This window comes from Parus major, chromosome 3 (assembly GCF_001522545.3).
Source record: "Parus major isolate Abel chromosome 3, Parus_major1.1, whole genome shotgun sequence".
Taxonomy (NCBI): domain Eukaryota; kingdom Metazoa; phylum Chordata; class Aves; order Passeriformes; family Paridae; genus Parus; species Parus major.
Genome location: NC_031770.1, coordinates 11,739,269 through 11,751,693, shown reverse-complemented (window position 1 = coordinate 11,751,693; position 12,425 = coordinate 11,739,269). Strand labels below are relative to the sequence as shown.

The 12,425-nt window shown below is 46.6% G+C and overlaps 1 protein-coding gene across 7 annotated transcripts in view; it reads right to left on the bottom strand.

The window, feature by feature from the left end:
• Nucleotides 1-12,149, bottom strand: part of ACSS1 (acyl-CoA synthetase short chain family member 1) — a 32,131-nt gene extending 19,982 nt beyond the window's left edge. For 4 of the 7 annotated variants that reach the window (XR_004496679.1, XM_015622049.3, XM_033513240.1 and 1 more), the window contains exons 1-3: nt 11,718-12,144; nt 8,438-8,534; nt 29-228 (exon numbers count right to left, since the gene is read on the bottom strand). Coding sequence is in view for 4 of the 7 variants with exons in the window: in XM_015622049.3 (XP_015477535.1) it covers nt 29-228; nt 8,438-8,534; nt 11,718-12,012 (592 nt within the window). In the remaining 3 variants the exon portion in view is untranslated. Of the gene's footprint in view, nt 1-28; nt 229-8,437; nt 8,535-11,717 lie in introns of all 7 variants that reach the window. The other 3 variants (XR_001520496.3, XM_015622048.3, XR_001520497.3) reach the window with 2 other exon arrangements.
• Nucleotides 12,150-12,425: the final 276 nt, after the last annotated feature.

Genomic DNA, 12,425 nt, shown 5'->3' with positions numbered 1-12,425 from the left:
ATTTGTTCCCCAGTCTGCATTTACTCACAGTCCATGATTCTCCCAGCCAAGGACTCGGCGCTGAATCCAGCGAAGACCACGGTGTGAACAGCACCAATCCTGGCACAAGCCAGCATGGCTGCCACTGACAAGGGGGACACAGACATATAGATGGCCACCCTGTCCCCTTTCTGGATCCCATATTTCTTCAGGGTGTTGGCAAGGCGGCAAGTCATATCCAGAAGTTCCCTGTGGCACAGAAGGAATGTTGTCATGTGACTGCACAACCTGATTTACTTGGGGTGAGCAAAGAAAAGATGAATTGGGCAGAGTGAGGCTTCATGATCACCTCTGCATCTCATCTTAGCAGGACAGGGCATCTTAAAGAAGGGTGGCCTGGGGCATGCTGGTAGCCAGGCTTCTCCTGCCATTGTAGAGAGAAGAAAAAGGACAGAGTGGTACTTGCTGCAGAAGAACAGGAGAGAGAGCTGCAGGCGCTGTCCAGAGCTGCCAGGCTGTAATTTGGCCACAGCAGCCAGCAAGCCAGGTGCTGTCACACTGCCTCCAGAAATCAGGGTTTATTTCAGCCACTCCTGATGCTTTTTTTACCCATGAGGCTCAGTCAGAAGCTACTGGGAACACAAGCGGGATAAACACAAGATGAAATGGAAGTGTTGTCTAAAGACTCGCCACACTGTTTAAGTTGGGCAACAGCTGGAAGTGCTCCACAACCAGGAGCTTCTCTTTAAATTACAAGGGTAAGCAACAAATTTGCATGCACAAGGAAAGAAAGGAGAAGTCTGGAGGCACTTGTATGTGGGACAGATTTTACAGGATTCTCATCAAAGCTGGATCACCTGCAGCCCAACAGCCTTGCAGAACACAGGTACTGCTGCCACTCTTGCACAGAGAAACTCAGGAACACCAAGAACAGGAACAAATTCTCTTTTCATGGGACTCTGCTATGACATGGTGACAATAGCAAAAATGTTCCTCTAAGGAATGAAAAAGCACTTTGTGGGCAAGGGCTGGCACATTCCCTTATTCTGATGCCTGCACAGGGGTAACACAATAGCAGGTATAGCTGGGACCAAGATGCTGCCATGGACTTGAAAAGCTCTCTATGCCTTCAGTGGAAGAACTCTGGGAACAAGGGTACTGAGCCAGGTGAGGAGTGGTCTCATGCCAAGGGAGGAGCTAACAAGGGGCAGCAGAGCTCTCCTTCTGGTGCCAATCATCAGCTCAGAGGAACAGACTGGCAGAGTCTGCCAGGAATGACAGTTGTCCTTCGGGTTCACAAGCTCTCCAAGTACCAAGGCCCAGAGAAGAGAGTCATCTTATACTCTCCAGCATGTTCATCATCTATCTGTGAACCCTTAGGGGTTCTAAGCTATACCACCAGGGACCCCCATACCTTTAAACAAAGAAATTAATTTTATGGGGTTGCATTCCCTAATAAGCTGTAAAGCATGAATCGTTATCTTAAGTATCCTCTTCTCCCTGAACTGGCCATAGCTACAAAACAACCCCAATTTTCAACTGGTAGCTAAGCTGCAAATAAAATGAAAAGTTGTTTCTAGTTCATAGAGATTTTTTTTGTTTTGTTTTAACCCTTGCAAGTTGGAAATAAAAGCTGAAGTGCTCTGTTTTGGAAATATCTAATCAAAACTATGGGCTGAGAATTAGTAATTTTTGGAGTGTCCACCTCTTAACTTGTCTTAAACCAAGAGACAAGACAAGGAAAATGAGCCTCAAATTCAAGGCACAGCACTTTGTATTATTTATTCTAAGACTATTCTTGTCTTACTATTCTTGTCTTTACTATAAAGTAAATAGTCCATTTCTGAACTCAGAGAGGTGGCCAGATGTGTTCAGCACCTGCTCTCTGGCAGTAGCTGGTAACAGCTGCCCATGTAGAGTGACCACAAGCATGCAGAAAGTAGGGATGGAGTAGCTGCACCCCAGACTGAATTCTCCCCAATCCCTTATAGTGGAAGATCAGCCTAAACTCTAAAGCACAACATTGAACATCTCTTCCCAAGCCCCTCAAGACCATGGAAGTGCACACTCAGTTAGATTTATTTTTTTGCTTTTATTGTGTTAATGAACTGAACAATAATAATCAATTCAGCAATAATCAATTTCCACACAACCATTAGTTTAGTGTCTTGTCCTAAAAGGACACATTTTCTGGTCTGGAATTTATCTGGTGCTGCATTAAAGAAAATCTTCAGTGCAGATAAATAACAAAGAGGAAAAACAAAAGCTGTTCAACTGCAGAGCACATGAAGGGAAACAAGCCCCAGAGAGACAGCTGTGAGAAAGTAAAATGAAAACTACTTATCTGCAATGGAAAATACTCAAGTGCTTTCTGAGCTGCAGCCTCTTTCTGCTATACAGAAATGACAGAGTATCTCTGTCTGAGATGCATTTGCTGAGCAACTCCATTATTTGTCTTGTTCTTTTTGCTTATTCAGGACTCAGTGACCACAATAGCAGGTGCTCTTACTGTTTTTTATGATCAACCCCAAATTAACATTTGCTTCATGAACATGTGTAAATAAGGTGATAGACAATATGGACCAGTCTTTACCCATGGATCTATTTGCCTCTTCTTTGTATGCTGAACTGCTGGGATAGAAAGGCCTTGGAGGTCCCTCAGAGCTGCAGCACATGGGAGGATGGACACAAAGGCAAGGAAAAGGTGAAGCCAAGAACTCCAACAAAGAAATCCACTAATCCCTGAGCATTAGGTGTGTCTTTTGGCTCCTGTGGCAGTCAGGCTTGCTCTCCAGTTCAGGAAAGGGAGATAGCAGAAATACTGTGTCAGGAATCCTTCCCTTGACTCCCTCACTCCTTCAAAAAAAACATGTTATCGAACAGGCAGGCAGTACATGCCAGCATGTTACACACTGCCAGTCCTCAACCCAGACACATTCTGGGGAGGAATGAGCACTGTGCAGAGTCACTGCACCGAAACAAACTGAGCAGGAGGAAACCACAGCCATCATCACCCTCCCCATCTGCTACTACTGCCAAGCTTGGCATTGTAGTTCCTCCATCACACAAGGTCAGAAGAGCCAAGAGTAACTGAAACCCTTAAACCCAGCAGTGCCCCATCCCTGACAGAGAGACAATGGCATGGAATGCTGCCCAGGAGGTGTGTTGCTAGCATGGCACATCCACCAGCTTCCTGCATTCCCAAGGATTTCCAGTGCAGCCACTCAGAGCAGGGCACTGCACTCGGCAGAGGGAGGCAGGAATAACCACCAGAGAGAGGAATAAAGCCATGGGGCACACAGAGGATCCTGCAGGACTTGGGTCCCTCTGAGCAAGCAGAGGAGACAGCAGGAGGATCTCAGCAGATCCACTGCAGGAGAAGGAAATGTGCTGCAAGCAAAAGGAAGTGGCCAGCCCCTCCTGACAGAGACAGATGAAAAACTGTGGAGTCAGTTCATGGCACAACAGTCTGAGAATCCTCTGCAAAAGCAAATTGTAAGAGGTAAGAGCAAATAAGAGAACAAACTGAACAGCAGAACACTGCTCCAGTGGGAAAAGTGTCAGAGCAGAACAGAGAAACGGGGAAGCAGCAACCAGCTGGACCCAGAAGGGGAGACCATTTGCAGAGGAGAAAGAGCAGTAGATCCAGTGTGTGCATTTAGAACAAAGCAAGTCAGGAAAATGGCAGAGGCATTAATGAACACAAAGGACCAGTAAGAGGCATGTAGACCTGCTGCTGGACAAATGTGGGATCAGTGGTAAGCAACAGGACCTATTTCTGTCTGGATGATTATGTAAGATTAGAGTGTTAAGGGCTAAAACTAAGTAATTAACTCTTGTGTCTCTCTATATAAGGTGTGTTCCTATTCTGCCTATAGATAAGGCTTTGAGCCTGTTGTCTTCCAGACTCATCACTCCCTATTCACCTCCTCAGCTACCACCACATCACTTCTAAGCACAAGACCTACAAGGCTGGCCCTCCAACAGAGCCAGCACATCATTGTTCAGGCCAGTCCTTCTGTTTAATCTAACAGACAGCACTCATCTCCCTGTCCTTACATCTCTGTTCCAACAGAACCAACAGACCATATTTCTCCCAGGTCCCTCCCTAGATACAGTTTTGTTTCCAGACCCCATTGCTTAGTGCAGTGTCTGGAACAACTTCTGTAAAACCCATCAGCACCATGTGTCACTTCTCTGACGCATTTCAGGATGCTTTGCAGAAACAGCCTTCCAGTAAGTCTGATGTTACCTTTTGCCACAGCATGCAGCTTTCTAAACAAAGTCAGTTCCTTTTACATCAAAAAAAGTTGCATCAAGACCTTCTTTGGGAAGCAGCCTTTTGCAAAATTATTCTAGACTTTTTCTTAATACATTCAGTGCCATACACAGGCTTTGACAATACCTGGTTTACAGCCTTAGCCCAAGCCATGTTCTCTGCTGTCATGGCACAAAAGCTGGGTTGGATATTTCTTACAGCAATCAGTTTATTTCCTGGAACCATAGTTTGGGTTAGGGTGAAACTGTTTGAAAATTCAGCTCAAATGTCCAAACTGGGCATTAGAGCACAATTGCCCAACCCTCCTGCAGACATCCCGAAGCCAAGGCAAGGGAGACCCCTTGTAATCTTTTTCAGGTGAGGAAGTTAAAAATCCATTAGCTGTCTTGGATGGGGAAAGCTGAAAGCCTGGGCAAGATTTACTTCCAACCTGAACTTACAAAGGCAGCTCTGGAAAGATGGAAAAGAGTTTTGCTGCCCATGGCAAGTACCATCATGGCTTCCAGCTACAGTCTTCACTGTGATCTCTAATACAATTTAATCTATTTTAGCTCAGGAATCCATTAGTTTTTTAAAGGCATAGCTGTCATGTTGCTCATTAAGATGTCCAACCACTTCTATCCCACCTACCTAGGACCCTAATTTCTGGTCCTTTACTTTTCCTCTCTCCTTATTTTGTATTTTGCATTTTGAACTTTCCCTCTGGCAGCAACATTTTCTGTACAAAAGTGATGACCCTTCTTTTGAGACCTGCAACCCTTTTGAAAAGCAGGTTAGCTAATGCATTCTGCTGCCCACTTCCCATAGCTCCAATTGACAACAGCCATGGGATTTTGCAAATCCACTGGGTCACAGGTGGATAAACTGTAGAGACCATGCTAAACCAGGGAACACCAGAGAGAATAAGTAACTCCATGACAGACAGGGGAGGGCTGGCATAACTTTAGCTGCTGTTTTCAACATTTCCTGCTGTTGAACTTACAGAGACTGCAACCCACCAGCTCTGGCCACCAACTTCACCTGCTTTTATAAGGCACAGTACCTTTGAAAACCCAGGCTTAGCAATGCACTGGGAATTCCTCTGCAAGGTTTCAAAAGCCCTTAGCCTTGACAATATCCACAGGGCAGGACAAAACACACCTGGTCTGGTTGGACCCTTCTGACAATAAATTCAGCTGTCAGCTCACAGCACCACAGTGCTGCTAAGCCACTGCCCTACCAATGAGTTTTTGGTGGCTTAGCCTCTGGAGACCCAGAGAGCCTCTTGATAACTGATTTACATAACCTGTCCCCACTTTGCAGACTGCAGATACCAATGCCCAAGAGGGTTGTATTCCCTGTTATTACAATGCAGTAAAAACCCAAGTCTTGCCTTCCCATTCAAAACCAGAGATAATCTGAAACTCAGCTAAATTTCTACTTGATAGAAATGAAAGCCCCAGGGAGGGAAAAGCAAGAATGGCCAGTGAATTTTTTTTTTCCTGAAAGGCTGAGTTGTATCATCTAGAGAGACAGGACAAAACTCAGCAGTGAAAAAGATCATCACAATTGAGCTTGTAAGCGCAGGCATCATCTCTTGGTGCAAAAACCAAAATGTTTCACCTATGGTTCTGGGTATCTTTGCCCACCAGCAGATGTTTGGATTCTTCCCCTAGCACACAGCACTTGAACACTGCTGCACAAATGCAACCTACCTTGTTGACAAGTATGCACAGGGATGTGAGCTGACTGATGGCCCAGCCCAGGTCTTTGACCACAGTGGAGGCAAATTGAGGCTGCCAAGGATGAGCTAGCTGGGACAGTACTTTGCAGTACAGCTGTGTTTCCTGCCAGTGCATGGAGGACATCCCACTGATGAAGGTTTTTCCCTTCCCCAGGGAGGAGAAAGCCTGTTCCAGCCCTTTTCCTGCACAGCCACCTTCTTCCTTTGCAGGCTGCGATGGGAATAAGGCCAGCACTCAGCTGTTTTCTTGTCCCTGACAACTCCCCAAAGGAGAAGGCAGAGGACCCAGGCCAGCAGCTGCGTATTTCCTTGTGTCACCCAGGGCTTATCTCTGAGGAGAAGCAGCTCACAGCAGCAAGCTTTGCAAAGTAGATAATGCAAAAAAATGGTGCCTTGCAGTATGTTGCACATAAGCCCTGGACAGCTCTCTCCCAGCTGAATCCACAACCTTACTCAAAGCTGGTCCATAAGACAGTGCCCAAATTAAAGTCTTTGGCTTCCTAGAGTGCTAAGTCCTTACTCTAAGGCTGCAATGCCATTAGCAGGGCAAACAGATACTAAGGAAAGGGGCATCTCCTGCCAAGACATGTCCAGCATCACTCTCATTCTCTCTTTACACTGAGGCTGATGTACTACAGAAGGATCACCAAGCACTACTCAACCAGCATTCCAGCTCCTGAGCCACTTTCTTCTCTGATATGTTTTCCCTCACAAAATTTCTAGCTCAAATAAGGCACTACTGCAAAAGGTTTTCAACTAAGCTCTGTCTCAAAGGAAAGTCCACTGCCAACACACTGTGGGAAAAAGCATCCTGTTCCATTTAAAACCTGTAAAAATGCAGCCCAAAGGCCACAGAAAAGGCTCAATAGTCATAGACTACTGCTGTTTTCAACAAAGCTATTCCTGCCATAATGAGATAAGCAGAGAACCAAGTGACCTGTTTTACCACGTGGTAGGACCAAAGTCTCTTGAGAAACTCAAACGCAGTCACATCTCACCCAGAGTATCAGGCAGAAACAGAAACATGGCTCTCAAATACAGGCAGAAGATTTGAAAATAGAGATTGCCAATACATCTTTCACTTGTGTGTTCTCCTTTCTGATACCAGTTATTGTATCTCTGTAAGGTTGCACAAAGAAGGGTTCAGTTTTGAGATAGGGGTTACTTGTCTTCATGTGACAGCAATCACAATTCCACAGGCTGAAAATATACTTTCTTCCAAATGCATTTTGGCATGGTCAGGAAAAAAACAGTCCTGTTGTTGTTCAGAAAGGCTATCCTTTATCTCCAGAGATTGCAGATAAGATGTTTGAATGTCTGCAGCAGCCCACTACATTTCAAATAGCAGCCTAAGGGGGAGGTTCGGGTTGCCTTGAATGAGGCTGTGCTGTCTGTTGGGCTGCTTCTCTTATCAGGTTGATCTGAGCACAACTGTCACCTCTTTCTTACCCCTAGTTTTCATGCCTGAGGCATAAAGAAAGAGGTAAAAGTGTACAAATTCAGGAGAAAAACATACCATACACAGACTCTTGGAGAAACCTTTGATTCCATTACCACCAGAATGGCAAAATGCAAAAGCACATAGCCAAGCTACCCAATTCATTACAACATATTTATATCATAACAGGCCTAAACACCCTGCCAAATAACAATATCAAGATTAAAACAAATATAACTCCTTTCACAGATTTATATCAGACAGTGTTTATTTCTGTTGCATGAAGCAATACACTCTCAAAATTATTTTTACACCCACTCCTCCCTGCTGACCACTTTCCTCACTCCAATGAATAATGTTTCCAGGAGCTTTAATAAATTTTGGAGATGAATCAGACCACCAGAACCCATTCAGACCCAAAGAGTTCTAGGAATCCAAACAAGTTCCAGAAAACACTCTATAAAGGTCTAATGCTAGGACCTTCTTCATCTCTTCTGCTTTCTGATCTATCAGAACAAACATCTGGCTCCCTGAGATTCAGCAGCTCAAACATTTGACTCCCTAAAACATGCACTGAGGAACATACAAGTCTGGGAAACACTTAAATCTCAGTAGAGACAGAGATTATGTAAAAGGCAGGACTTTCTCCTAAATGAGGGCACATAGCAAGGAGAAGAGAAATATAAACCTGCCATATTCTAAAAAACCCTGCAATCTAAAGCATCAATTACAAGTCACCATCACGCAGAGCAGCTTCAAGGTTGCTCTAAAATGCACTGAGGATGGAAAAGAGAAACATGGGGAGCTTAAAATCCCCTCCAGCCAGGGGACAGTATCAAGCTGTTGACTACCAACACAAGATGTTTGCACCAAGACATTTGCTGCTCTGCTGAAACCAGAAGCTACTCACAGAAATTTTTCCATGCATATCTCCAGGAAGCAAAAAGGAAACTGTCAGGTGAAAAAATCCCATTTCTTGTTCCCCCACACTGCCAGGCATAGTGAGAAGGTGCCATACCTGTATGTCACATGCACTGCAGTGCCAGGTTCATCTCTCTCCCAAATCAAAGCCACTCTGTTCGGAGACTTTTCGACGTGCTGATCCAAGCAATTTACTGAAAAAAAACCCAAGGTTTTAAACAGAGCCTGATCATACGAAAGGTGCTTTGTAAACCTAGCTTGGTCAAGTGCAACAGCAAGCAAGTGCAAGATGAAACATCAGTTTACAGGTTGCTAGGCACACACTAATATATAACAGAGGAACTGAGAGCATTTGCAGCTCTAGCAAAACTATACAACAAATTCTACACTTAATTGGCACAGTGGCCTTAGAGATGGATACCCGTGAGAGGCCATGGCTAATTCAGCTGAGCTTTGTTCCACTGGCTAAACTTAAGCCAGCCCAAATCCTTCCCCTGCTCCCAGCAGCACAAAGGCAAGACACCCTTTTGATGTTTTTGCTTCCCAGAGCAGCATTTCACTACAGAACTCAGATAGTCTACTCCAGCTGGCATATTTAGCACTGCACTATTTGGATTTTCTAATTAAAGCTCATGTGAAACATTTTTATTCCAGGGTATAACAAAGAGCTGAATCTCAGCTAACTGAAAATATCTAAAACTGTAGGACATATGGCAAACTCAAAGTTCTGACATCTACAAATTATCAGATCTGTGGGAAAGATTAATGTGTCTCAGGCTGTGTATTCCATCTCCTAAAATTTAAAGGTATAAAATTCCCTTTTAAAGGTGTATCTCTCCCCCTCAGCAGCTTTAAGTGGAGGACTTAGGGAAAGCACCCAACCTGAAGAAATTTATATAATTCACAAAAGAAACTTGCCTGCATGTCCAGTAGCAACCTGCCTGATAGAGAACATCCTTGTTAAGTACTAATTCCAAGACTATATGACACTTACTTATTGCATTTTAATCTTTCAAAGGCAGTTACTGTATTTTAATAGGCAACATGTCAGGGACACTGCTGTGTAACTCAGAGAAAACCTTTTTAAAAATTTCTGGATTTCAGGTCTTATTTATTGGAAATATTAATACTGATGGGAGAGGACTTCATTTTTCCAGATAAATTTAAAAAGCTGTGTGCTGTAGTAGCTTTGGCTGTTGTGTGATCACACCATCACACCACCACACGGGGGTGGGAATGAGCCCCTAAAGGTGCACAGAGAAAGAAATTCCTCAGAATTTAATACATTTCATTACAAGACCAAGTGTTAGTCTCAAAAATTTGAAAAAGCATTCTTCAGCTGTTTAAAGTCTTTTATTTTTAATGCAAAATCCTGCAGCAGTACTATAAAAATAAAATAGACAAAGTTATTTCTTAAACCATCGTAATACAATACAAGAGGACAAAAGCTCTAGTAGGGAATACTCTAAGCAGCTATACAGTGATTTCCTCTACCTGTGTTCATTGCTATGTCTCGGTCCACAAGTAGCAACTCCCACCTCCAAGCTCCTCGCAGCTACACCCTCACATAATGTAACACACTACTGTGAATTATGTGAAGTGGCATTCATTGCCCTAGCAACTTTTCTTACTCCTGAGCAGCCACACCGGCCTTCAGAGGAAATTTCTGCTGCAGAAAGCCCTGGCTGAAAGCTCTAAGAAAGCTCCAAGTGGGAGCTTTAGCTCTGTGCTCAGTAAGAATTGGCAGGTGAACCAGAGCCAAATGCTATTATTTCCTTCCTGATCTCAGGCTTACAAGAGCCTTTTGCTCATTTTACAAAACAGAATTGTGACCTTCCCCTTACTACTACACCCTAGTGGTTTCTCCATACATTTTCTTGCTTCCTTGACTGCTCAGAAACAATTCATCTCAGTAAGACAAACTCCCGACAATGTGTCCTGGTCGTAAATGCAGTAGTTTGCCAGGTTATTCTCCTGGCCAGGAATTACAGTTCAAGAAATCCAGAAGCCCTGAAGCTCCCAGATCCCCAGAATCCTACTGCAAGGGCCCCCAAGCAAAGAGCATCAGATGACTCAGTTGCTCATGGTTCAGTTGTGCTGGGAGACGTGCACACAGGATGTTCTGGATCAGGAATCTGAACTGTTGCCATGTTTCTGCAGCCAGTGTTCAAATCAAGAGGTGAAAGGACAACATCAGAGTCTCCTAATTGAAAAAACAGACACTTGGCTGTGACAAAGTACTGCCTTCATCATGCTTGGAAAAAAAAAAAAACCAGCAACAGAAGACCTGTTTAATTCTGTGCATCTGTTTCAAAGATTTCCTTTTATGTATGCAAAGAAAACTAAGTGGCATTTTCTGTTGGCTGAGGAACCAGACCAAAGGCCAAGCAATATCTGGATATCAAAGATCTGACATGGGATCCAGAAGAAAGTGTTGATCCCACTCTACAGAGGAAAGAAATAGATCCCTGATAGGCTGTGCTCAGACAAGATCTTCCTTTCAATGGGAATTAATGAAAACAAAATTCTGGCTAAAATCCTGATTGCTGCATGCTGGACACAGGGCTGTACAGACACCTCCGTAAGCTTGGGACCCACTGCTGGGCATCATCCCTGGGAGGAGACACTCTCTTATGTTCTCTGGAAGATCTGAGGAGGGCTTCCTCTTTGGCTGTCAAAAAAAGAAGCGGCCAGAGATGTTACAGTTACTGCACTACTGAACAGGTGCTCTCCCCAAGGAATGGGAAAAGAAGGTCAGCAATGTTCATCCCTGTTAAAAGACATCATGGGTGATACCCTGGGTGGGGCTGGGGCTCACTCCCACTGGACGAAGCACTACCACAGCACAGAAGAGCCTTCAAGGCAGATATGGCATGGACAAAACTCAAAGGCAGTCAGGGCAGCCACGGCAAATTTTACTCTTGTTTCATGTTGAGTGGTTACATCAGAGGAAAAGGCCAATATTCTCGTTTAAAAGAAGAAAAAACCCTGCAGCTTCTGCCGTAAAAACCTGGAGCCGTTCCCCACCTGTGGATCATCCTGAGCCACCACGGGGCCGGGCAGCACCAGGAGCCCGCAGCCGGCAGAGCCCAGGCTGGGCATCCCAGCAACGGAGCTGGGGCCGATCTCCTCAGGTCGAAGGGCGGCCGCCCGCGAGGCAGCGCCCGGGCAAGAGGCTAAGCCGGGGTTATCCCGGCTTCGGATTTTCTCCCTGTTTCCAGCATTTCGCAATTCCCGGCTTGTTTCCTCCCTGCGCCGCCCAACCGAAATCCTCGTTTTCACCCCCAAAGACGAGCGCTGGCGAAACTTATCCCCGCGGGGCGCCTCCCGTCCAGCCCGGCGGCAGCGGCGGGGGATGCGCGGCCGGGACGCCTTACCCGAGACGTTGAGGCGGCCGCCGAGGAACCAGCGGGCGGAACCAGCGGGAGCGCCGGGCTGGCAGGCCGTGTGGAAAGGACTGTCCCAGCGCAGCCACCCCCGCGCCACGTCCGCCCAGAACCCGGCGGGGTCGCGGGCCGCCCGCTCCCGCCAGGCCCGGTATCCGCCGGGCGGCAGCGCCCCGGGGACCCCCGCCTGGCTGCAGCAGCTCCGCGCCGCCAGCGGGACCCGGCCCGGGGGACGCGGGAGGCTGAGGGCGCGCAGAGCCCGCGCTCGGGCGGCTGCCAGAGCCATGGGGAACACAGCCCTGCACCGCTGTCCCCGCCGCGCCGCCCGGACCGGGAGAGCGAGAGGGAGAGAGCGAGAGAGAGAACGAGAGAGAGAGAGAGACCGCCTGCGGGGAGGGGCTGCCCCGGCAGGGCGGCTCCGCCAGCGCCGCACCCTGCACACCCCGCACAGCCTGCGCCCAGGGACGCTCCGCACCCCTGCGAGCACCCCGCGCTCCTGGGAGCACCCCGCCCCCAGGGACACCCTGCCCCCCTGAGAGCACCCCGAGAGACACGCCTGCATCTGGAGAGAGAGACCCAGCACCTTCCTCTGAGGGGAAGTCACTTGCAGGGATGTGCATCCCTATTCGCATCCTCACCACAATGTGGGTGCCCAGGTACAGCCAGGCACTTCAGCATAAAAAGCAACTGAGCACAAAG